Genomic DNA, 27146 nt, shown 5'->3' on the forward strand with positions numbered 1-27146 from the left:
TTAGAAAAAACTGAGTAACACTGGTGGAACTCTTTATACATTCATGATGAAATCTGATAAAACACCAATTAATTATGTTTTAAATAAAGCGTTGCCATTTGGACAAAACATGACTTGAGGTCCACGACATAAAATAAGTCAAAGCTAATTCTTAGACACTTTATTCAATAGCAAACCACACATTTAACAACTCTCTTGCCCTCCATGATTTACTTTATCCCTTCAAACACAAAAATAGCTATACCAAGAAACAATTTCACCACTCAATAATTTTAAACTCACCATATTGGCAGTCAAACTTTTCCTGCTTGACTTGTGTTGAGAGATTAAGATGAAGGCAACTGTACTTTTAATGAAGGGCTCTGACTTTTAAATAGTGTGTCTGCAGGGACCTTTGGAATTAAATAAGATGGAGGGGGGCTACTTTACTGGAAGAGGTCACGATACTCTTTGTGTTTGCTAAATACAACAACATATACAATATAGAACATACTTTGAACAACAAAGACAAACCCATTTTTATAATAGTGCAGATTTATTTTAATTTAGTTAGTTCCTCAATGTCATGTCTGCTTTTACATACCTTTTTTGGAATGAAAATTAAATATTTTGGTGCCACTCGACATTCTGGCAGACTAAACTGGGACAACAGATTTAAGCATCATGTGACCTGAAGAAATAATTCATACTCTGTCTGACTTTCTATTCACATTCTTTTTAAAATAAAGTTAATTCAGTGTTTGCTTTAAATTTTGAAACATATACTGAATTCTAATCAGCTCTGGACTTTCACTGCTTTTAACAAGCACATATGTAAACAAACTGTAAAACCTAAACAAAGAAAAACATAACATTTTTAATACAAATAAAGGACTTTCTCCAGAGCTTCAGAAGACATTATACAACTGTTTACACATCCTGAATTTTACTTCTACTAGGAAGTAATTGATTTAACCTCTACTACTCCGCTAGGAGGCCTGCGTCCATAAACCCCTCCCCTTCCTTTTGTATGGCTTGCTCACGCAGACCACGTCAATAAACTTTCATCTCTATCATCATAACAATATTCTACCCTGTGCAGCACACATTCATCCAGATTAAACATGACCGTTAACTCTCATGTTGTTATAAGGACCTTTAGTGAATCACTACACAGGATTGAAACATTATGGTGGAGCAGCTTGCTGGAGCATTCATTTAGGATTTTGACAGCATTATCAAGAAATGTTATCCATCTTCATGACGAAAATATTACTTATTGACTGGTGACCAAAATCAGTGGACACACGGTTTCCATTAAGATTTGAACCACTGATCATATCCGGTGTCTGGCCCTTTAGAGTCTCCTACCACTGAGCTTAGAAGAAACTGAAGGATTTACAGAGTACTATTAATGTAACCCTCACATTAGTAAATACATCACTAATAATCATCATTAACTACGTTTTCTTTTGTCACATCAAGGTTTAATGCACGCAGCTCACCATAGCGAGTGTTTTTCTATGCAATCACGTGTTTGATTTCAGTAAATGAATCAAGAATAAAAGCTTCACATTTTATTTTATTATCAAGTATGGTCTAAAAACAGCTCTCTAAACATAACTTAGTCCACTTGAGTCAATTTGGTTTACTGCCATCCCGTGAATCTGGCATATATAAAGTATTGAGTCATAATTTCAAAGCAATGTAGTTGAGGCAGGTTCTCGGCCTTCTCTGTAACGCTGTCACTCATGATACCACGCCCCTGTAGATAAAACCACGCCCCCCACGCCATATCTCGGCAAAAGTCTGAACCTGAAAAAAACAATAATCTGAAAGTGAAATAGAGATTTGAACCCGAAAAAATAAGATTCCAATCTGTAAAAAAAGGATTGAAAGTTGAAAATATAAAATATGCTACTGAAAAATGTTATATATTTTATTTGAAGAAAAAAAAAATTTAATCTAAATTATATTTAAACCAACAGAACTTTTCATACACTTTTTTATTTTTTTTTATTTCGAATACATTGTTGAATTGTTCAATGTTTAAGACCAAAACTTTAATTTTCAGGTTAAATTTTTTTTTTAAACGAACAAAACTATTGGTCCGGATTTAGCTCCATAAGAGACCGCGCTATATTTGCCGGGCCATGACAACGTGGATTTGCTCCGTTTTTGTTGACTGCATTTTATTAGTAACAGTTAGGTTAGACTTGTCAATCCCTCAGTCTAGACTCTAGAGGAGACTTACGGCTTTCTAACGACGTATTGCACTACTGAAAGAATATTCAAAGCCTCGGGCCTCGTGGCCGCAGGAAAATTCAGGATTCAATGAATTAAAGTTTAATAATATTTAATGGCAAAGATGATAGTCAATTAGGTTCACGATTGTGGAGTTGGAACGAGAAAGGTATCACAGACTGATTCAGTTCTCCAAAACTCCTCTCTTTAGCCAGGATCTGCATAAACCAGGTGCTGTCTTGACCCTCTCAACCCAGTAGAACTCTGAACTCCATAACAAAGACTACGGCTGTTAGTCCAGCATGCAAATGAGTTCACACATAAAGGTTAGTATGGTTGGCTAGTTTAAAGAATGGCAGCCGTTCTGTTCGCTAGGCTAATTCATTCTAAGATGGCGGGGTCAAACGTCACACTTCAGGTCAAGGACAAGAAGTTCCCTCCAGAATAAACTCATTATCCTCCCTTCAGAATAAAAGTAACATCTCAAGTTCCAATCGGCATCCATTTTAACTGTTATTGCTAAACAATAAAACATAATTCTCATGCATCATAAAGGTAATTGTTACATTTGTCATCAACAAACAGTTACAATAATAAAACAGGGATCATCTCTTAAGCTTTATAATACATTCCTCCAGAATATGCTTCATAATATCCCTTATTAATTATCATATCTTTCTTTATGTATTAATTTAAAACATAAACGTTCTTATTTACATGTGCAAGTATATATAAAATCCACTACAACTCTACAATATGCAAATTAAGTAACGCATAACAGAACTCCTCGGAAATACTTGGTCGCACACAGCAAGTCTTCTCCTTACAGAAAATATATATAAATACGTATATATTATTTCTCAATAAATCTGCTCCACTTGGAGTCAAAGTTATATTGTGCAGTGTAATAACCACTAATAAGTGGTTATTACACAGTTATACACATTGGTATATATTTGTGATTATAACAAAAATCAATTGAAAAGTTGGAAATTGTAACTGTAGCTCCAATTAATTGAACATATCAAAATGTCAAGGAAAAAAACACTTTTAGTGTGTCAGAATATCATTTGGTTACCATGTGTGCATTTGGAGTCTCCAAATGTCCTTTTTGGAGCTCCGCCTGGATCTTTTCATGAAAAACAATGTAGGATGATCTTAATTTGTCCTATCTTCTTCAAATTTGAGGCAGGTATTTACTAATAGTGTAGTTATACACCTATATTAACCTGTACAGATACAGACACAGGCAGTTATTTATACTGAAAGATATACTTTTTTATTTTAGGCGGACACAAATCTTCAATTTATACTGACTTCAAAGCCCCACTGCTCTTTTTCTGTATGACCTGACGGATTTCTGACACTTTCACAATAATGTAGGGTTGTTTTCTGGAAAGACATCGTTGATGCATATAATCAGAGAGGTTCAGAAATGACAGCCATTTTAATTTCGGTATGTCATTTTAGGCGTCATTGCTCCAAAAAAAAAGGGGGGGGGGGGGGGTTGGAAGAGTAATCAGTATGTGCCCCCTGAACATGGTTTGAACAATTATTTTCTTTTCTCATACAATAAATACGGAAGAAAATGTTTTTTTATTTATTTATTCAATTGAAATTGTATTTGTAGCAGTATTTCATTTTCCTTTTCTGGCAGCTGCTTCCTTCTTGGTCATGTGTTTCAACACACAAAACAAGTTTACTGGTGAGAAGCCAGTGAGGGATCACATCTGCATGCCATATTTCAGACCTTCAGACCACTCCATCACTTTCCTACCGCTGAAAAAAATTGGACATGGGACAGTCGGGTTGTTTCTCTTGAACAATTTGTATTCACAAATCTTCAAGTCCAAACTGACACACAGTCGTCGGGGATGTTCTGGGGTGTTGAATACCTGCAAATACACAGCAAACACAGTAAACAGTAGAATATCTAAGTTTTAAATTATTTAAAAACTTAAATGTTGTGATCTGTGTACACACCCAGTGCAACAACTATCGCAGGTACAGTCATAACATTGACTGTTTCTCCAAGAAGATCCCACGTCATGCCATGTCTTATCCACATGGTCCTGACAACGGTTATTGACTTTGGGTGCAAAGAAAGAGTGGTAAATATCTTTCAAAATGTATGTACCACAAATATACTGTACGTGGGAGTTTTTCTTTCCTTTTACCTGGTTTCGTGGCTTTATGGAAGCATGAAGCATTTGACATTGACGCCAGAGCGCAGAGCAGCAAAGCCAGAGCCAAATATTTCTTCATGGAAAAAATGGAAACAAACATCACATATTTAACATTTGGTTGAGCTCAATGATTGTGTTCAGAGTGGTGCAGGAATGAGCCCTAAAACCTGCACTACAGGTTCTGTCGTCTAGAAGTCATTAGGTGTTTTGTTGCCTGAAATAAAGTATGTGGTTAACACAAGCTTAAAATATTTTTATGTTTTGTTCTATGTTATAAAAATACATCAGTAAATATCTTTCTGGTGAATTTTGAAGCTTTCACATGTTTTTAAACGGTTGCTAATAAGTGACTAAATGAGACTCCAAATGTCATCAACTGACTCGTCCCTCTTCACAGCCTCGTTGTGTTTATACTTGTGCTCATTTCATCGTGGTGTAGTTTGTTGAAAAGCCAGCGTTTTACTTCTGGCAATTGCATTCACGCTTCAAAAATCATAAAGGTGGTGTTCATTTGTGAAGAATAGTTGGTGAACAAAATGTGAAAGTATCATCAACTTGTCTTTGCTCATGAATTTAGAAAAACTGAGTAACACTGGTGGAACTCTTTATACATTCATGATGAAATCTGATAAAACACCAATTAATTATGTTTTAAATAAAGCGTTGCCATTTTGACAAACGTGACTTGAGGTCCACGACATAAAATAAGTCAAAGCTAATTCTTAGACACTTTATTCAATAGCAAACCACACATTTAACAACTCTCTTCCCCTCCATGATTTACTTTATCCCTTCAAACACAAAAATAGCTATACCAAGAAACAATTTCACCACTCAATAATTTTAAACTCACCATATTGGCAGTCAAACTTTTCCTGCTTGACTTGTGTTGAGAGATTAAGATGAAGGCAACTGCACTTTTAATGAAGGGCTCTGACTTTTAAATAGTGTGTCTGCAGGGACCTTTGGAATTAAATAAGATGGAGGGGGGCTACTTTACTGGAAGAGGTCACGATACTCTTTGTGTTTGCTAAATACAACAACATATAAAATATAGAACATACTTTGAACAACAAAGACAAACCCATTTTTATAATAGTGCAGATTTATTTTAAGTTAGTTAGTTCCTTAATGTCATGTCAGCTTTTACATAACTTTTTTGGAGTGAAAATTAAATATTTTGGTGCCATCGACATTCTGGCAGACTAAACTGGGACAACAGATTAAGCATCACGTGACCTGAAGAGATAATTCATACTCTGTCTGACTTTCTATTCTCATTCTTTTTAAAATAAAGTTAATTCAGTGTTTGCTTTAAATTTTGAAACATGTACTGAATTCTTATCAGCTCTGGACTTTCACTGCTGTTAACAAGCACATATGTAAACAAACTGTAAAACCTAAACAAAGAAAAACATAACATTTTTAATACAAATAAAGGACTTTCTCCAGAGCTTCAGAAGACATTATACAACTGTTTACACGTCCTGAGTATTACTTCTACTAGGAAGTAACTGATTTAAACTGTTTAAAATCAGTGGAGTTCCCCTTGAACATGGTTTGAACAATTATTTTGTTTTTCTCATACAATAAATACAGAAGAAATGTTTTTTATTTATTTATTCGATTGAAATTGTAGCAGTATTTTTATTTTCCTTTTCTGGCAGCTGCTTCCTTCTTGGTCATGTGTTTCAACACACAAAACAAGCTTGCTGGTGAGAAGCCAGTGAGGGATCACATCTGCATCTCGTACTTCAGACCTTCAGACCACTTCCTACTTCCTACTTCCTACTGCTGCAGAAATTGGACTTATGAGGTCGGGTCGTCTTTCACGTGCACTTTGTATTCACAAGCCTTCAAGTACAAAACTGACACTCAGTCGTCAGTGAAATGCTGATATTAGATAGTCTTGGTGAACAAAATGTGAAAGTATCATCAACTTGTCTTTGCTCATGAATTTAGAAAAAACTGAGTAACACTGGTGGAACTCTTTATACATTCACGATGAAATCTATAAAACACACATTAATGATGTTTTAAATAAAGCGTTGCCATTTGGACAAACATGACTTGAGGTCCACGACATTCTTAGACACTTTATTCAATAGCAAACCACACATTTAACAACTCTCTTCCCCTCCATGATTTAAAGTATCCCTTCAAACACAAACATAGTGTAGAGTTGTAATGTTTTTTTATATATACTTGCACATGTAAATAGGAAAGTCCATGTTTTAAATTAATACATAAGAAAGATATGATAATCAATAAGGGATATTATGAAGAATATTCTGAAGGAATGTGTTTGGGAAACATGGGAGAAAAGTCACTGTCACTGTATAAGTATGTTACTGTAAAGGTGTAATCACTGAATAAGTATTATTGTAACTGTATGCTGATTGTTTTATGTTTTATATTTATCATAACTATAAAGATGACTCAGGTATGAATGGAATGTATTGATCCAAGGAGGCATAGTCAAAGTAGTGGTCTCCCTAAGAGACTGGAAGAGAGGCATTTATTTGGAAGGAGCCCATCTTACTGTTTAGGGCCGAAAGGGAAGAGATAAGGGAAGTAGCATTGTGGTTTATTGCTTAGAGAAGACCGCCTCCTTGTACTGATAGGCAAATAGCATGCTGTGTAGTTGAGGTATATGCATGCATACCTGATACTAACCAATGGAGAAGCTTTATGCTCAGTGTATGGATTGTACTTGACCTTTCGAAACTCTGTAAGGCGTGGCATTTGTCCTCTCACGTGAAGGCGGTAGACAGTTAACTATTTTAACTGATTTTTATTCATATAAATCGTTATTATAGCCTGTGGACCCAACGACACGTGAGCGCGCCCGGCTGGGAAAGTATTAAATACTTTATATTTTAAATTACTGGTCTCTGGACGTCTTTCAAAGCGCGGGAAGCTCAGAATTTCGGTTGAACTTAACAATAGCTATACCAACAAACAATTTCACAACTAAATCATTTTAAACTCACCATATTGGCAGTCAAACTTTTCCTGCTTGACTTGTGTTGAGAGATTAAGATGAAGGCAACTTCACTTTTTTTACTACCTCAAGTTATTTTAAGATTCAACAGACATAAACATAATTTAGTCTCATCATATATTCCTATTATTAGTAATTCATATTAGTTATTTGGATATCGTTATTATTACTTGTATCTGCTTTTATTATTATCATTCTATTGTATCCACTGATGCTGTTATTATTATTAACAAACAGCCCCAAACCAACAACCTCCACCGGCTCATGCATCTGGACCACCCTTCACATCGTCCCTCTCACCCCCGTGACGACTCTCTTTATTCTGGAGAGAGACGTCAACAGACTGTTTACAAAACAGAACCCCTGCAAACTAGCCGTCCCGGACTCTGCCACTGCCACTGCCAAGGACAAGGGCGGGTTGCAGCGCATCATTCGCTCTGTTGAGGGTGATTGGCTGCAATCTACCTTCCCTTCAGGACTTGCTCGCTTCAAGGACCCTGAAGCGAGCAAGAAAGATTGTAGCCGACTGCTCTCACCCTGGACACAAACTGTTTGAGTCCCTCCCTCTGGCAGGAGGCTGCGGTCCATCAGGACCAAGACCTCACGCCACTAACAGTTTCTTCCCGCAGTCGGGCTCATTAACAGAGCCCGGGTCCCCCACTGACTGACTCTGTTACGGTTTGTCTCTGACCCCAAGCGCACGACAACAGGAAGGTTCTAGTCTTAGCCCAACACACGGCGTCAGCACAGACAGTCCTGATCTTTATTCCCCGTAGACAACGAGCTGACGAGCTGCAGCTGTGGGACGAGCTGAGTGGCTTCAGGTGTGAGTTGGAGCTCACCTGGCTTGTCCCCGCCTCCAAGCCCGTAGCTCCCTGGCAGCGGCCTCTGAGGTACCGGGTGTCACTGTGTGAACGGGCTGAGGAGGGAGTCCGGCTGGCTGAGTCCTGACAGACTCTGTCATCCACATAGACAATTTGCTACCGGTCACTCCCCTGCACTTCCCTTAATTCTTCATTTGAAATACACTTGACACTTTAAACGTACACTTACATTACACTGTTTAAAGTACTGTTATGTTTATTTTATATTTTATATTATACTGTAAATGTAATATGTTTCAATTATTGCACTGTGTTGATTGTTTAATGTTATTGTCCAATGTTGCACCAACCGCCATGACAAATTCCTCGTACGTGAAAACATACTTGGCGATTCTGATTCTGATTATGTAATCATTTCTAATTATATAATTATTTCTGCTATTATTAGTGCTATCACTACTTTCATTATATGTATAATGTATGTCATATGGATTGACTATGTTATAATTGTATTATGTTCATTTTGTACACAAGACAACAAATATGTCAGTGTTCTGAAGTGACAATTAATTCTCCGGCCGACTTTTTATTTCTATTCTCAAAATAATAACTGGGGTTAAATTTTAACTAACTATCTTCCTAATCAATAACTACTTCAAGAAAGTAGAAAACGGCATTTTAATCATGCAATAAAACAGGAACGCAGTAATTCACCGATTCATACAGTTTTTTGTATTTTTGTAAAGGGAGTAAATGATCCAGAAGCTGAAGTCCACTCCATGTTTTGCGTCACAAACTGACGCGCCACAAACGGGGTTGCCAGTTTTCTGGAAATGTGGCCCTGACTGTCCCGTTTCTTTTGTAGCCCTGAAAATGGGGTCTGGGGAGCGCAACATGGCAACAAATCGCACAACAAAAAGAAGTGAGGCTTTTGCGCACTGTATATTTAGGGTTTATGATAACCTATAGAATAAGCAAATAAATACGGATTTATTTGGTCGTGTTTTTTTCAAAAGAAGGATTTAAACCATCTCGACAAACATGGGCTAATAATGCGAGAAGGTGAGCAGAAGACACGGCGACAGCGCCATTACGGTAGCGTTTAGCTTGCTGTGCTATCGTTAGCGTGCCAGGCCAGCCCATGGTAGTCAGTCCCTTTATTATATATATTGAATATTGATCAACCGCCACGTAAAGCTGTATATTAACAAGACGCAGGAATGGTTTGTACGGCATTTTCAACCCGAAACAGTGCATATATAATATATAGGTGTTATTGTAGTGATCGGTGTCGCTTACCGAGGACAAAGCGAAAGCATGTTTGAACGTAACATTATTCTCGTGATGGTTAATCTTACGGTTATTTCCTCGATTAGTCGTTTAGTCGATAACGTTAAATGATGCATGAACATAGCTTTACCAGAGTCCGAGGCAACATCAATTGTCTTGTTTCATGTCAAAGCCCAAATATAGGAAACATACAATATTAGTAACTTGTTTAAGTAGAAGCTTGAACAGTTTTTGGGGATGTTCTTTAAACAAGTTTTGTAAATAACCAATCATTTATAAATTGCTGCCACATAACTCTTCAGCACTAGATTATGCCAACATGACTATTGCTGCTTTGTATAACTGCCCCTCAAATTCTTTGTGGAAAGGCAGTCAGATATTTTATTTTTTCCTCTTTTCCAGTTTGTTCTGAAACAATCTGAAGTTGTTAAGCTCTTCCCGGAGCCCTTTGGGGCCCAGGAAGACGATGCATCGTGGTGGGGATAAGGACTTTCAGATATCAGCTCGAAAGATGGGCACATCCTTGCTTTTCCAGCTGTCGGCTCATGAAAGAGAGTTGGATTTGGTGTTCCTGGACCACAGCTATGCCAAACCATGGAATGCCCACCCAGATGCCAGCAGTGCCCGGCCCACAAGGACACTGTTTGTGACCCCTCGTCGCCAAACCGAAGCCTTGTCGTAAGTCCAAAAGCTCCTTTCCATAATTTGTATCTGAAATGAATTCCCTAGTGATCTGTTTGATCACTTAGCTATTTTCTGCCTTGTAGTAACTTGATATTTTCTTTTCTTTGTCTGCAGAGACTCGGATTCTGTGTTAGATGTGGAGACCGTGACATCGACACCGGTTCCTCTTTATGATAATCAGAAAGCTCTTAGTGTGATGAGGGAGTGTGAGCGTCACGTTCTGTTTGCTCGCACGGTTGCTGAGAGTCCTCCACCCCCCGATGACTGGGAGGAACATGTAAACAAGTAATCATCTGGAGCCTTCCACTGTTCATTTATCCTCTACTTGACACTTGTGTCAATCCAGACAATGTTGAAAGTATATAAGTTACAGTGCATATTTTTGACTTCATCATTATTTGGTTTCAGGACTGGATGGTCAGTGGCCCAGAACAAACTGTTCAATAAAGTCCTTAAAGCTCTACAAGCTGAAAGACTGGCCCGCCTGGCCAATGAAAATGTAAGTTCTAAAAAAATCTTCTCAAGAGCATTAAATATAGTTTTTCAGCACATTTGTGATCCACTGGTTTGAAAAGGTTATTGATCTCTGAAATTTGCAGTTATTGTACATGCAATGTTATATTTGCAACAGTATGTTTGCGTTCCCACTTTTGATAACAAAGGCACTGTTAAATAGAATATACTGTGCGTAAATGACTGTTTGGACTCTATAGAGTTAATATAGCTTACGTCACAGCTTCATTGGATCATTTTCATCTATCATACACCCTACAGCTGTATGATAGATTACCCTACAGCTGGTTTGTTCTTGTGACGGACCCTCAAGTAAGAGAGTAGATAAATAATGATTTTTAACATTTTGAAATATTATGAACAAACAGTCTTTGTTTCTGATGTCTATAGTTGTTTTTTACAATATTTTTTTGTTTGAGCATATGGAATCAAGCATATATCATAATTTGAAAAAGAACCAGCGGGTTTATTTTAAATTTTCATCTGTGAAGTGTGACTAAAGCCATCTGTAAATTCATTTTGTTGTCTCCTGTGTGGTCTTAATACTCTTAGGCTTCCAATGAGCCAATCTTGCGGAGATAGCCGTGGACAAGTGTGCCAGGAAGGTGCGACATGCATTAGCCAGTGTGAACTGGGATACCAAACTGACACAATGGTTACACACTACCATGATTGAATCCTTAAGCCTTGCTATGCTTGCTGCTTACCTGGATGTGCTGCAGACTCTCAAAAGCAAGGTGTGATGTGTGTAATTTAATAAAGTATAAGAATTGCTCCATTGTTGCTGTCAGATGTGTGCACCAGTATTTGCAAGATTTGTGATTCTCAATTCCTTATTATTCCTCTTTGTTTCTTGGAAGTTGCCGTTGCTGATTGACAGAATGTTGCTGACAACAGCAAAGACTGGCACTCCAAGTGCAGAGGCCCTGTCACTGCTATTGAAACGGCCCTGGGACCCGGCTGTTGGAGTCCTGTCTCAAAACAAACCGGTAACCCATAATTAATTTAATAGAAAGCATTGTTATACCATTTCGTGATTACTTTGTTCTTTGTGATCTGTAACAATTTAAGACCAAATCCCTCTCTGTTTTCATTTATGTTTCAGAGCAAACTTCCTGGCTCGCCACTCATCTTAATTGCACCATCAAGCCCAACCAATCCTGCCCTCTCTACTTCAAGGCGAATGAGATTCTGGCAGTCGCAACTCTCTTGTTTGGGAAAGGTCTTAATTCTCATTCAGTTAAATATATATATTATTTGGAATTTGGGTTTTAATGATCTTAGAAAAGTGTCTATAATAGCTGTTTCCATATAAGGTCATTCCAGTGCACAGTCATGTGAACAGCGGAGCCAATATTGGCATCACACAGTGCTTAGAGCACATGTTGGGCACCGTCAGAGCCAAGGTCATGGAGGTAGGACGTTCTGTTTTTATTTTCTACTTGTATGACTAGTTGCAGTGTGTTTTCGAGTTGATTTGTTTTTAATGTGCATATTCACTATGGCATTTATTCCATGAAAAAGACAGCAGTCTTTAAGTTTCTTATCACACAGTACTGTTATTATTTTGTGTGCATTATTTACTGGCAATGCTCACTATGTGCACATTAAACAAAAACTGACCTACTAGACAAATGGTGTTAAAACTATAATGATCTTGTCTCAGCTGTTTCTCTTAACACGTCATGTCTGTGAAGGCAACATGGGGGGGGGAAGCATCTCCATGTAGAATACAGATTCTGTTATGTTTTATGTTTATGTTTTGTATGGGATGTGTCCTGCACCTTTTATAATGTCATAAGTTTACCCACCAGTTCACAGTCACTTCCCCCACAAACCCATTATCTTGGTTGGCTGGAACGCTGGTGCTCTTATCGCCTGTCACGTAAGACTTCTAATAATGTATCATTGTTATATAATGTAAAGCTAAGTCATTTTAACTCATAAAAGTTTTTCTAACTATATCCTGATTCATTATAGGTATCTCTTATGGAGTATCTGACCGCTGTAGTGTGTCTCGGCTTCCCCCTGCTAACAGTCAACGGGCCAAGAGGGGTAAGACCGTAGACAGTATCTTCCATTTATTTTCATTCATCTGTTTTTACTAAGAACAACTGACCTTTAGCTTCAAGTCAGTAGTTTTACTGAATGTTAATGTGATACTGGTTTGCAGGATGTCGATGACCCGCTGCTGGACATGAAGACCCCAGTGTTGTTTGTGGTCGGTCAGAATGCTCTGCAGTGTAGCATAGAGGGCATGGAGGAGTTCAGAGAGAAGCTGAGGGCAGATAACAGCATGGTGTGGTGGGAGGATCAGATGACAACCTCAGGTCAGTCACAACTTTGGACTTGTGGTTTTGCTAGGAGAAAATAAGAGGATATATTATATTCTTTCTAGTTGAGCATAATGATTTTATTATTTGTCGTATTACAAAATGTTCTTCCTCCATAGAATCAATTCGGCAAAGATGAAATCAGAGGGACTAACGCAGACCATGGTCGACCGTTGCGTTCAGGTTGGGCCTGATAACTGGAAATGTTGCATTTATACTGTTAAGTCTGGAGAGTTTGTTCATCCTCTGCAAAAAAGAAATGCCTATGATGTTGAAAATAAAATGTTTTTTTCTTCTTTCATGACTGATCTGCAGGAATGAGATAGCTGACTTCTTGTCAGGTGTCCTGACACGGGCAGAGGGCCACGGCCATGGCTCAGGGGAGATGAGGGACCTGGACACAGAGAAGGAAGAAAAGGCCTCGGCGGGAGCTTCCCTTTGACATGGAGAGAGGACGACCTTCCTCGCCTGCCCTAGAGTTCCCATCTCACCTTCAGGTTCAGAGGTCAGTTAACAGGTGCTGCAATTACCCAACATTTTCCAAATGTTTGGAAGTGTCACTTTAGCTGATTATTGATTAACTATAAGAATACTTAAGATAGTATTGTTAATATTTATATTTCTTCATGGAATAATAATTGACTAGAGTTGCATCACATTTAATGATTGCTGGTTTGCTTTGTATACCCAAAATTGTGACTATTTTAGACCAGTCATGAGCAAAATATTAAAAAGATAAGAGAAATTACATAAAGTCATTGGGTCTTCTTTAAAAGGAGTGATGTAATCTCACTTTTTTTTGTGTGTGTGCAACAAAATGACACCTTAGGGCTGAGTGGGTGCATTTCACTTCCTCCACTGACTTGAGTTACAGAATTTAAGGAATATGTTGAATATGTACTACATTAATATTTAAAATGATGCATGTAACATTTTGTAAACTGCATTTGAGAGAAACTCTAATATATGTACGTCATTTGAGCTGGCGGGATTTTAATTAAGGTTAAGTTTGTAATGAATATTATATGCAAAACGGTTTACATGTTCAATGACTGACACTAATGAATCATCAGGTGTCCCTCTTCCCTGTGTCCTCAGGATCTGTCTAGCGTCTGTAGTAGTCCCACTTCAAGTCCAAAACCTAAGACGTCTGGTCTCTCTCCAGCACAGAAGTCCAGTCTGATTACAGCCACGCAGCTCCTCAAGACACACATGCAACGCTCTGGCACAGTACTCACTCCTAAGCAGGCTCAAGGTTAGTTCACCACCACAAAACATTTTGAATGCATTGAAAACAGTCATGTTCATGTACACATGCACGGCAATCCTTGGTACCTCTCAATCTCGCTCCACTTGTTTCTGTGAACTTGTTACGATGAGTCATCCACCTCAACTTCTGCTGAATATTCTGCAAGCACAGTCGACTGGGTTCTTTGGGAGATGTGAAAATGATTGCATATAAAAAACCGTTAAAGGATTATGTAGTGACTTAACAAATAACCAATCTTACATAACAGCTCAACACAGGATACCACAAGACAGGATAAGACACAACCAACATGCATCCAATTGACACGACCACGTTGACACGGCCACGTTGACTGGACCACGTTGACACGACCATGGTCAAAATCTGTTTGCTCCCTGAGGACACCATGGCACTTACCTTCAAGCCCTTTCATGTTAATGCCACCCTGTGTTCAATGTAGGAACTGCATGTCCAAATTCAACCCTGTGTTTCCCTCAAAGATAAAGGACATTATGGCTCCAAAAGATTGTCACGTCACAACATTTGATAGGGCAAGCTAGAAAGTGACTGAAGTACTCTCCTCTCATCCGCTGTCTCTTCTTTTCCTACATCTTTCTTTTCCGACTTTTTTTCCTTCCTTCATTCCAGCTCAGTTTGCTGCTTTTATGAAACAAAACATGCTTGTGAGGAAAAATCTTCCTCCTGGCACCCCTCCTTGTATTTTTGGTAAGTGTCTATCCATTTCCTCTCTCTTTCCACTCCTTTCACTCCTTTCCTGGTTTCCATTGCCCTAATAGGATATAAGGGAATATGTAATATTAATGGTGGGGTTAAACAAAGGGGAAAACAGCCCAGGTTAAAGTCGCAGCAGTCTGTTCAATATCTGTGTTTTTGTGTGTGGTGCAGTGCCAGTGACCAGTGATCAGATGGAGGGCCTGGACAGAGATGAACTGAGGTCCCATGGCAGGAGGAGGCAGGCGCCTAGTCCCACGCCAAGCAAAGCCACCAAGAGAGCCAAGATCAAGGTCACCATTGTTTCCCAAAGCGAGTCAGCAGGGGGCACCATCAGCCCTGCTGCACAGGAAGGTACAAAACCTGGTGTTTATATTACATATGGGACTCTAGATGCATTAGTTTGATATAAACTATCCATGATTTATTCTGTTTCTTTAAACATTGAACAAATTGTTTCTGTTGAGTCGGTATGATCAGAGTGAATAGATTTTGTTTGTTTTGTGGATTGAAAATCACTCGTAGACGAGACAGAATTGGGGAAAGATTTTAGCAGCTCACCTTTTTATACTGAGTGGAGTGAGGACAATGTTTTTGTTTGATGTAAAAAAAATGCTTCAGTAAACGTAGGGAAAAAAACATTTCTTCCTGAAAAAAGTATGGTACCTGTAATGTGTGACGAGCTAGATGTGCTTGGTAATTGTTTCAGCCTTTTCCTTAAGTGGCCCTCTGAAGTATCTCTAACTGACCATCATGATGTGATCCCTTTTCCATGCAGTGGGTGTCTCTGGGAAGCCCTTAAGAGTGACAGTGGGACAGACTATGGCTGGAGCCAAGGAGCTCACTGGACTTCTCACAGGCCAGCGGTAAGCTAGCCTGTCCTGGTGCAGGCACATTCGGTATAGAGCGCTTAAAAACCCGTTATCATGCCTACACCCACAACCCACACTCTCACTTGTGGACAAAAGTTTGTCTGGTGCAGAGGGATTGATAAGTGGTTTAGTCAGGGAGCTGACTGATGGCCAATCTTCACTTGCTGGGGTAGCTCCTGAGTAGATTGGTGGTTATGTGTGTCACTGCAGGTCTGGTAGTCTCTCAGAGGTATCTGGTGCCCTGTCCCCAGGCTCCTGCTCATTCAACAGCGTGCAACCTTGCATGGTGTCAGGGTCCTCCACACCAGTCCAGGCGCAAGCTCCGGCTACTGCCCAAGGTATCTCTGTCCTGTCCTGCCCTGCACGCCTGTTTGCACTCAGAACCGTGCAGCTTATCTCAGCACAGTAACCACAACACACAGTGCTGTTCTAACCACTCTGTAGAGTGAAAAACCCTTTTGAACACTGGAAGAGACCAACAGTGTGTGAGGACCACATATTTAGGCAAACGTCATCATTGATTCCCTCTTGCGCCATCGCTGTCCCGAACCTTACCATTTGGACATGAATTTCGTGTGGCCTGTTTGTGTGTGTGTGTGTGTGTGTGTGGCCATCTAGTTTGGGCCTGCGGGGGAATTGGGTGGGAGCAATTTGTACAAGGTGTTATTCATATTTCAATCAAATTTCAGCTCCCTTGATTCATTGTCTTTCTGTTTGTGTGTAGCGCCTTCCGCCAGCAGTCTACTACAAGGCCTAAGTTTCAGTCTTCAGGAGATCATCACCAAAGCTCCTAGCTTGCCCACCACATCAGTCAATACAGGCAGCACCCAGGTACCTCTTGGTTACATTGCATACAAGTTTGAATGACCACAATGGAAGTTTAGCTTGTTTTAAGTCCAGTTGCAACGACATATATAAACTGTACTGACAACCAAACCACAGGTTTCACAACTTTGTTTCATTTAAGGTTCATTTAAGTTGTCTCAAGTAATGGATAACATAGGTGGGAATGATTTTCTCTCCTGCCAATAACAAATAACAAATGACCAATGGCGGTTTACCTTGTGCAAGAGCTGTGAAAGTCCCAGTGAAATGGAGCGTCTTTAGCTTCTGTACTGTGAGTATTTCACAGTGAAACAGTATATTTGAAGTGTACAGTTACACAATGGTTTTAAATTAAAGATTGTTGTGTGATACAGAGCTATAGGACTGTGGCTCCACACACACCATGTTGCAGATTTATTGGACAGATATCTTTATATTGTTGGTACTAGGTCACGTAAACACACTTTCTATAATTCTGTTTTAAGTGAAGAAAAGATTAGTGGGGTTTAAAATATAGGTAGGCAGAATTCATTTTGCAGGGGCAATTACTTTTCAAATATTTTGTCCTCTACATTTATTTCAATATTGCTTAACTAAATAAAAGAAACACAACTGTATTATCTTAGTGTACCTAATAAAATGGCAACTGAACAGCAACATGCGCGACTCTTACAAGAGTCTACTAACGGTAATAAAAGATGAAGTTTATCCAAAGTCTTAAACTATTTGTTTGTCTTCTCCTCCACCGTCAGGCGGTCTGTGGCAAGCTCCAGGGTCAGGTCCTGCGCTCCGTCTGTACCAGCAACAGTACTCTGCTCCGGGCGTTGCCTGTGGTTACCACAGGAGGAGTGGCTAAAACCACCGCCATCCACCAGTTGCTCATTAATGGCGGGCTGGCCAAGCTTGCCAGCAGCTTGCCCGGCTTGGCGCAGATCACCAATCAGACTGCTGGTATGTCCCGAACTGCCAAAACACGACGGCCACGTTGAATGCTCAGAGGTCATTCATCCTTTGTTTTGGAAACACTAGTTCAGGACGTCTGTAGGCCAGGGAGGAGGCCGCAGTAGACGACCGTAGAGGAGGACAGCTCTGCCGACGTCTGCGTGCATGTGCGTGTGTGTAGATGGTTTGCCTGGAAAAACTTGACTGTTATCAGGTGGGCAGATATACAGCACCGGAGGGCAAATCAGTGCCGTACAACATGTTTTGTTTTCATGTTAAGAGTCATATTGGAAATGTAGGGTCTAAAGTTTGAGCTCCCAGCTTATGTTTGACACATAATGTTTAAGTAGAAGTGGATGCAAATGTAAAATAAATATAAATGTATGAAACGATTTGATACAGAATTGTGAATTAAGTTGAAACCAGTGTGAGTATGATTGACCAACTTTAATATGATGCCTAAAAGTTGTCAGATTTTGTTTCTCCCTTCATGTTTGTTTGCCTCCATGTAGTAACATTTGTAAACTCTTCCATCAAATCACCTGCTTATAATATCCATATGTTTGAATGCTTACAGAGATGTGGTGAAAAGCAATAACATGAGCACATGGCATTACCCAAGCTGTTTCCTGTTACAATAAAGACTGGAATCAAACTCATGTTTTCATTGCTTCTGTTTGTCTTTTTCTTTTAGTGTGAATCAGTTGTTCTTCACTGTACTGCACCCCTCTCACCTAACTAAATCTCTCCAAAATTGTTTTTACCTTTTTTACCTCTCATTGTGTTCATTGTCCAACAACCTGATTTTGTTTTACGTCTGTTGACCACAAAGCAAAAAGGTGGTTCTGACAAAGGTCAAAGGTCCATTTTCACTCATGGTGTATTTTGGGGTTTAGCATGTGTAGCTGTTAGTGCTGAGCAGTTGTGTTTGTGTGTCAGTAGGGCAGAAAGCCCCCACTTCGATAACGGTGACCCTGCGAGGAGCACAGTCGAGTAGAGTGCGATCTCTCTGCCCAGCTGGTGAGGTCATAACGATGGCTCACAACCTTGAGCCCAAGGTGAGTCTCATTTAAGCCCTAATGGCCCCCGATAGAGCCTTGTTTTACTTTATTGCTCTTTATTGAAGTCCCAATTATTTCTAATGTGATGGCACGTGTTTAATTCGCGCAACATCTGCCTTTTTTTGCTTCCACTCTGCCCACATTGTTGTCCATACAACCCGAGGCAATTTATCTTTTTGGCTAGCTAATGAATATCTTAACTGCCATGGCAACCACAAAGCCATAAAATAATTTTCCCAGCCACAATTGTTTTCTTTTATATTGAGATATAGTATTAAGTAGTTAAAAATGTTAAAACCTCCCCTAAATAGTAATCCTTTACCCGATTATCGTGGTAGTTTACGGTGCATTTTAAGTTGCAAACAAACTCAGCTAATGCACAAATAGGATTTTACATTAAAGCCACACTGATATGGTTTCTTAATTCAAAGACCTAGTTTTTTCCCCATATTTTCCATAAAAACTGCAGTGACAGCAGAGTGAAAATGACTGCCTCAGCTAAGTATTATCTTAAACCATCTAAATATGAGGCTGTGTATTAAAGTGAGCTGCACTTATGAAATTATTCACATCATTGCACACTAAAGTTGCCAGTCAGTTATAGACAAAGAAGTACAAGTCAAAGTACTTTGTCCTTAAAATGGTATAACCAGCAGGCTTATTTTTTGATATTTTCCGAAGTTTGAGTTTCTTATTCCACTGTGCCCTTTTACAGCAGTGAGGTGTCCATGTGGTGAGACTCCGGATGTAAGCGGATGTTGTGCCAGAGGCATCTGGGAGCCGCAGCCTGCTGATGGAACTGCCCCCTCCATGCAATGATACACACACACCACCCAACAACATGCAGCACACCTGCCTCACAGCCTCCAGGGAGCTCCCCAGTGGAGATGGTTGGAAAAGGCCAGGAAGTCACTGTAATGGTGGTCTTCATGCTACAGGCTGTGCTCTCTTCTTACATCTTTAACATCCTGAGGGCCGGTGAAAAAAAACATGAACACATGTTATCCTCAAAGGGGGAAATTGTTTGTATCATGTGAGGATCAACTGCAACCTACCTGGATTGTGATGATATCGCTTTGCAGCCTACAGTCAGGATGTTAACTAAAAAGAACGATTGAAAAAAAAAAAAAAGAATGTCTTAGTGTATATTAAATCTAAATCCTTTTGTCATGAATTTATTTGCATCTTATTTATCGTCAGTTATGTGTGTAGCATTTTGATGTCACAGATTGATATTTTGGAATATCTCCATATTTGTAAGCTAACTACATTTGAATGATAGCTGTGGTTTCCATATTATTTATCACAGTAATTATATTCACACCATTACAGGGTTTCATCATAATTGTTTTTTGTGTTGGGGTTTTCTTTCACCGGGACAAACAACTTCACCATATATGGGCCTGAAATATGTTAGATTGAAAACTAAACTTAAATGGCTAATTAAATGTCAGTAGTGGTCATGATTATGTGATTGCAGAAGTTACGGTGTATTGTCAAAAATGCCTGCAGTTGACTGAGCATCTGTGCAACGCTTACTTTGAATAGTATTCACTCAAGAAGCTGCATTACAAGAATGTCTATCGGTATTTACGATAAACTGCACGTGTTACATTTGTTTCCACTAAACTACTGTATAGGGCAATATGTTGCGTCAGCATTGTGTCAACACTTCACTGTATATGGACTTGTTGGTTAAAACAGCAACAAGAAAAACATGGGATTTCCCTGAAGAGACTGTGTTCCATGTTTGCGAATCTAAATATTTAGTCCAGTGTGTTCAACACTTGTTTTATTCAAAATATAATGAAGGTGCCTGCTCTCATGCATGATAGTTATACTGCCGTGTTTAGAGCAACAGCATAAATACAGCCCACTCATCTCAGTTGACATCCTGTCTTAAATTCCACACATAGGCAGCAGTCAGATAAGATAAAGAGAAGAGTGTGTCTCCTCCCTCCCTCTTATATAAGCCAGGCGGCAAAGCCAGGGTAACTGATGCCAGTCAGACAGAGATCAACAGCACTGCTGGCATATAGCCGCCCATCATCAGCAGCAGCATCAGCAGCAGTTGATATTCAAGCAATTCACTGTGCCTATACAAACAGGAACAAAAAGTACTATAGTATACAGTTCATGTTTACACTGTGCACGTGCATCTGTTTACACACTAAACAGATGCACTAAAAAATGGGAAAGAAAAGCAGGGAGTATTGAAAGAGGAAAAAAATAGAAAATACATGGCATTTATTAAAAGTTTTGCATATGGATTGAAGTCTTCAAATAGTTCAAATTGTTAGATTAATAAAACTACGAATTTGCCAAACTTAGACTATCATGATGACATGCACCTGTCTGATTGGCCTATACTTGTATTTACATCTGATGTACAATCTCTTCGTGGATTGCACCATCATTCGCCAACAGGTGGCGCTCTTATCACTTACATTGGCTCGGGGATGCTTATATCTATATGCGAGTAAAGCCTATTCTGGAAAGGTCAGGCTCAGTCTGTTTGTTTTGTTTGTGTGCGCGTGTGATAACACGAGTGGGTGGCGGAGGTCGAGTGCGCATATGTCCGTAATAGTTCGCTCGTTTGTGTTAAAGGAGAACAACGAAAGTGAAGGAGTGAGTTCGGGTGTATACAACTTTGAATAAACTGTAAAAAAAAAAATTGTCATGTAAGTACAGATTCCTTTGAACTTTTAGAGACAACATGATATTTAAAATTTAACGCAGTTGTTCATCAAGCTCCCTCTCCGGTGAGTAAAATATGATGCTATATCTTTACATTGGTCAATTCACTATTGAATTAAGGTTATAAACACGACTATGGAGACAGGGGATGGGAAACTATCACCAACAATCCTTATTCAGAGATAATAATGAGACACATTATGGTATGCTCTTCAGAGACCCCTGATGGATCGACTGGGGATCAATACAAATGCACAGGGGCATCACCGCGTAATGGGGCATTTTCACCTCCCCCGTGGAGCTGCCAGATCATCAAAGTTTCTCAGGCAGTCCTCTGCACTCGTCCCAAGCTCTGGCTGAAGGAGAGGAATCACTGGCCCCAGAGCCAAGAACACACCGAAGAGAGGCTGGATTTAAAACCCTCCTTCCGGAGGGATCTCGTTTCCCCAAAAAACCTCCCATTTTCTCTCTCTCTCTCACTCTCTCTCTTTCTCTCACTCACTCTTCTCCCTCTCTCTCCCTCTGTGCCCCTATCTGCCTTCACCTTTATCCCTCGCCTTTCGCCGTTTCCCCCACCACAATAATGGATCTCGCGGCGAGATGTTTGTGTGTTCTCTCCTGTCTCGGCGTGGTATTGGCGATCGATTTGGAGACGATTGATCCAGGCTACTATGTGGAGTCCGGTGCCACATCAGAGCCGATCGACTATAAGGATCCCTGTAAAGCTGGTGAGATTTTGTCCCCCTTTTCTTTTTTTTCCCTGTAGAAGCTACGCTGTGATTCACCTTCTGATGTGGAAGTAGAAACATGCCACGAATCTGTTTTGCGGAGTTTGCAGAGATCGACTAGAAAAACGCTTTCCAGAGAAATGACAGTGTGTCGAGAGAACATTGTGTGCATTTGTTTTGTGCTGGGTGACATAGTTTGTGCAGTTTGAAACATGTGAAGCGCACACTACTGAGTCGCCTTGGATAACCCGCTCCGAGCGGTGGCAAAGGTTGAACAAGCGAAAAATAAAACTGATGAGTGGCGGAATACATTTCTCGAGGCTTGAAAAGTTTTGGTTTCCTTGCTCGTTGAAAAGTTCCAGCCTGCTGTTTGCGGCGAATGTTTCTTCTCTGTGATCACGGAGCTGCTGCAGGCGGTGTGCTGTTATATTGTTGGGCACACGAAGGATTTCTCCACTTTGATGTTTTCTGGCTTTTTGTCCCCGCATAAACAGTGGACGACCACTAAAAACAAAGTGGAGGAGGGGAGAAAGGAAAGTACAGTGGAGCTTAGAAATGATGCACACACAATTATGTTGCCTGCTGTCTTATGGCTCATTGTATAAATATGTCTGCATCTTTTGTTACAATTCTATGGGGAAAAAAGCATATCTGACTTCATTTACCAAAATATAAAGTCTAGGCTTTGTTAACTGTGTGTGTGTGTGTGTGTGTGTGTGTGTGTGTTGTGAACTCACTGTCTTGCCAAATCCCTTTGGGGGAGTTTGAACAGATTGTGTTTTCCATCTGGTGAAAGTATTCAGGTTACAAATACAGAGTTGGCTTCACTCAACATGACCTCTAAAGTCCTGGAAATGCTCACCGATTTGGCAATCAGCAATTTCTGACGTGGCTGTTAATTGTTAATTCAAACATAGTTCGATCCCTCAACTCTCAGCGACCTACCTATCTGCTTTCTTCATCTTTCCCCTGAGGAGAAGAAGAAGAGTAAGTGATGTGAGAGATTGTGCTTCAGGAGTTATGTGGCTTTACATCAAAATGACAAAGGTCAGGCTGCAGATGAACCATGTCCCATGTTCAAGTCAGTGAAGATGTTGCTTCCTTTTGCTTCACTGTTTAATTTGACTCATTCAAGTGGCCATACCGGGTTGTTTTTCATCTGGATAAAAGGATATTGAAGTGGGGTTCAGATGACTCCTTCAGACTGAAGGGTAAACTAACCGAGGGTCAATGACGCTGTGTTTGTGATCGCCTTATCTTTGTGTGGGCCTCATCGGGGACATTGCCACTTCAGGATTGATGTTTGTCTTTTTTGGGGGGATGTTATCACTATTAGTAATCCAGTTTTTAAGAGTCATTTGGATAGAGTGCAGTGTGTTTATGGTTTACCCGGGACATGTCTGCAGACAGGTGGTTTGGAGACGGTCTGGAGTACAAACTCCCACTCTTTAAACCCTCCCAGTCTCCAGCTCTTCAAACACCCACCTGCTTTTCTCCTTCCTACCAAGCAGCACAATCTCCAAGATGTCTCGGCTCTCCCTTTTACGCCTCACTCAGTTGTTACCAGAGACAACATTTTTCACCATACGTCAACTCAATACTAGTAGATCATAATTCTTTATGATTATTGATTTACTCCTTTTTTTCTGTTTTTTAAGCACATCCCTGCACTGAGTCCATTTGATCGCTCTCTGTGGCCTCAGGGTCAGCATTTGTATGTCATGTTGCTGCTTCCACCCAGGAAAATGCTTATAAAACGTCTAATGCAGCAATGTGCTGTGAGGAGTGCATTTCTTTATTGTCCTCTATATGGCTGTCCTTGGTTAACACTCTTCTTCGATGTCAGGATTTTTACAAAATTGTTTTCCTGTTGTCCTCTTGAAAGTGAACCCAGTCGGGACATAGAAGATGACCCTTTGTTGTGACATACGATTTGTGATGGCTGGTCATTTGGCTAGTTTACCAAGTGGAGGCCATGTCATTCAATTTATTTATTTATCCAGATTATATAAAAAGCATTGAGTACATTCTTAATTTCTTGTCACAACATGTGTCCTCCTCACACACGCTAAAATAATCCTTAAATTTCTTTCCCATTTACAAAGGATTAAATAACTCATCACTATACCAGACTTAATAGAAATGTGCATTGATGGAAGTGAGCAGTGCAATAACACTGAAGTAATGCCATCTATTTAGGAAGTTAACCAGTGGAAAATTCCTTAGTTTGCAGAACTCCAAAACTTGGCAGCATCCCAGGAAGTCATTTAAGACTCTAACAAGCCTCTGAGATTCATTTTCAAAATGAAAAATAGATGAGAAGCAGTCACGCTCATTGTCTGCTCCGCTGAAAATGATAATCATGACTGCTCTGATGTCTACATATGGATTCAATTATGAAGCAAACATCTTAATCTATAAGACTCCTGTGACTGTGTTGTGTGTCTGTCCCGTCCTTTTGTTGAAGTTGTCAAGACATATGCTGCTGCAACCTCAGCTGCAGGCGGGGCAACCTGAACGCCCCCGTCTTTTCTTATCCGGTGGTTTTCTGGTCTATCTGGGCACCAGCTCTCTCCTGTGTGTCTCAAACACTTAACACAGACTGTAGGTCATTTAGCTCGTGCCAAAGGGAAAGCACGGCCGGAGGGTGGAGGGCAGGACAGCCGCACACTGCCCAACAGCTCAGGTGAGGTGAGTGCAGGCCATTCACAAGCTCGGGGGCTTTCCGCCTCTGAATATTTTGTTTCTGTCAAGGTGACCTGTGTTTTTCCTCTCGACACTTTGATATGTGATTTGGATGCGATTTAAAATACGACAGCTGGATTATTTTTGATAATAATGTTTCAGAGCTTTTACCTATAAGTCTGTTTAATTATTTACCGATGTGTCTCTACATTATAACGATCACTACATTATAATGACTCAAAAGACTACACTTGTGTAGCACGATGTATTTATGATATGATGTTAAAATGTAAGAAAATCTCCTGCTAAAAAAAACATCAACATGACCCAGACCAGTAGGTTGTTCTGAGCAGGGTGTTTTTGTGTGTGAATTTCCTCCTTTCATAAAATTGTGAAGTTTGTTTTTATTTATTTATTTGGTTTTGTTCAGTCTCAGAAAATGGCAGCTGCTCAAAACAAATGACCCTCATTTCACAACTCCCTCCTTAAGCCTGCTCTCGCAATGAGTTAGTGCTGTCTGTTGAACTTCATGATTGGGCCTTTAAGCAACACTTAAGCAGATGCTTTTCTTTTATCATGGAATGCAGGCTGCATAAAAGCTCACACTGGGTGTTTTTTTTACATTACAGGACCCCTGCCACTTTTCTCTCTACAGGGTTCAGGTGATTAGGGAGCCGATCTATTGGCACGATCTCGGTGCAATAGTTGGAACAATATGTTGGTCGTCAGAGCTAAGTAATAACTAATCATGCATTACATTAATACCAAGTCTGGGTCCGGAGCCTAAGTAACAGCAACCGCTTGGGAGAGCTCATTTAAATGGCTGGAATGATGACCAATTAGCCTACTATAGTGAGCAGCTTAACACTCACTACTTCACTATTCACAGTTTGTATTTTTTATAAATAATTCATCAGCGCTACGTTGCTGTTCACCGGTGGTGAATATAGGTAGTTGAAGACTCTTCCAGATGTAGTTAATCCACAGACCCGTTTATACTTTACTTTGTACATCTGTTCCGAGAAAACCTGCTCTTTCGTTAGTCTGCTGCCTAAAACCACAAGTATGAAGTCTGGATGATAAACATAAGTTTTCTTTTAGTCAAAGGTGAAAATCCCTGCAGTGTGGCGATGAATTATTCATCAGAGTTTAAATACTGTGTATCGTTGACATTAAAAAAAGACCAATGGCTGGCGAGCTGATGTGTCATTAGAGGGGGTTCGACTAACAGTGGGGTATATCAGTAATCAGGGGCTGATTGCGCTGGGGAATCCAATCTGCTAATGGGCTTGATGGAGTGTGAAATGTAAAGGGGAGGTAGTATCTTGCTGTGTGCCCTTTGCAGCTGAAGCCACTCTCATTTTGCCAATGAGATTGACGCTGCAGTGTGGTGACACAAACTCGATCTTGATCTCAGTTGTGGCTTTGATGAAACTTCAGACTTTTAATGGAAAATAATTATTTGCCTCAATATCTCCTCTAAAACAGAATGAAACCTGAAAAGTGATACTCACTGTCATCCGATGGGAATTGCCTTAATGCAATCCACCATTGGCCTCTATTTGAATTCAAATGCAGCGTTTGTTACCAAACACAGGCTGTGAAAGGAGGCGGTGGCAGGGTTTGTGATCATTCCAGGCTTACATATGGGCCGGCTTACTCATCCCTCATCAGTAGGTTTGTATTGGGGAAGACTGTCCTAAACATCTCTATAAGCACAGCAGGAGGGCCTTCTAAATACAGGCTGGTTGGTGTCTGTCGGCTTAGGTATTGATGTTTGTGCAGGTTTCAGTGGCAGATGTCGTGGCCTGGTGTTCACGGAAGGAGATTTCTGGGAATAGTCCTGGAGTATTTGACACCGCAGAAGTCGAGGTGAGGGCATTGCACAAATCATGGGATTTAATTTGATTGAGATCTCATGTATAATCTGACTGGATGTGCTGATTGATGGGGTGGGGGGGGGGGGGGGGGGGGGAGGGGATGGGGGGGGGGGGGGGGGGGGGGGGGGGAGGGGGGGGGGGGGGGGGGGGGGGGGGGGGGGGGGGGGGGGAGGGGGGGGGGGGGGGTGGGGGAGGGGTGGGGGGGGGGGGGGGGGGGGGGGGGGGGGGGGGGGGGGGTAGGTCTGAGGATGAGAAGGATTTTGGTGGTTTAGATAATTAAAAAAAATTCTATGGATTTGGGTTTTTATCACCCACCAAATATGTTCAATTAACATTTCATCAAAGGTCTCTGTCTTATATTTAGTCTCATTAGTTGGAGAAATATATACGATATTTGCATTTAAACTTAAATGCCTAC

The 27146-nt window shown here is 40.3% G+C and overlaps 2 protein-coding genes across 6 annotated transcripts in view; both read left to right on the forward strand.

Moving 5' to 3' along the window:
• The first annotated feature begins 9066 nt into the window (after positions 1-9066).
• On the forward strand, positions 9067-18336 carry kansl3 (KAT8 regulatory NSL complex subunit 3). The gene is given in 23 exon segments (XM_034541482.1): positions 9067-9159; positions 9930-10205; positions 10326-10496; positions 10620-10710; positions 11277-11301; positions 11304-11461; positions 11585-11713; positions 11830-11946; positions 12041-12139; positions 12538-12609; positions 12705-12779; positions 12898-13021; positions 13024-13054; positions 13177-13241; positions 13375-13466; positions 13468-13528; positions 13531-13562; positions 14156-14312; positions 15213-15392; positions 15817-15904; positions 16121-16248; positions 16635-16741; positions 17488-18336. Coding segments are annotated over 22 exon segments (2451 nt in total). The 5' UTR covers positions 9067-9159; positions 9930-9993; the 3' UTR covers positions 17725-18336.
• Positions 18337-21257: 2921 nt separating this feature from the next.
• Positions 21258-27146, forward strand: part of bmp1a (bone morphogenetic protein 1a) — a 30979-nt gene continuing 25090 nt past the window's right edge. For 2 of the 5 annotated variants that reach the window (XM_034540709.1, XM_034540713.1), the window contains exons 1-2: positions 21258-21419; positions 21652-22163. In XM_034540709.1, the coding sequence (XP_034396600.1) occupies positions 22019-22163 (145 nt within the window). In that variant the 5' untranslated portion in view covers positions 21258-21419; positions 21652-22018. Of the gene's footprint in view, positions 21420-21481; positions 21501-21651; positions 22164-27146 lie in introns of those variants that run through there. The other 3 variants (XM_034540711.1, XM_034540712.1, XM_034540714.1) reach the window with 3 other exon arrangements.

The sequence above is a fragment of the Cyclopterus lumpus genome, chromosome 9 (genome assembly GCF_009769545.1).
Source record: "Cyclopterus lumpus isolate fCycLum1 chromosome 9, fCycLum1.pri, whole genome shotgun sequence".
In the NCBI taxonomy this organism is placed as follows: Eukaryota; Metazoa; Chordata; class Actinopteri; order Perciformes; family Cyclopteridae; genus Cyclopterus; species Cyclopterus lumpus.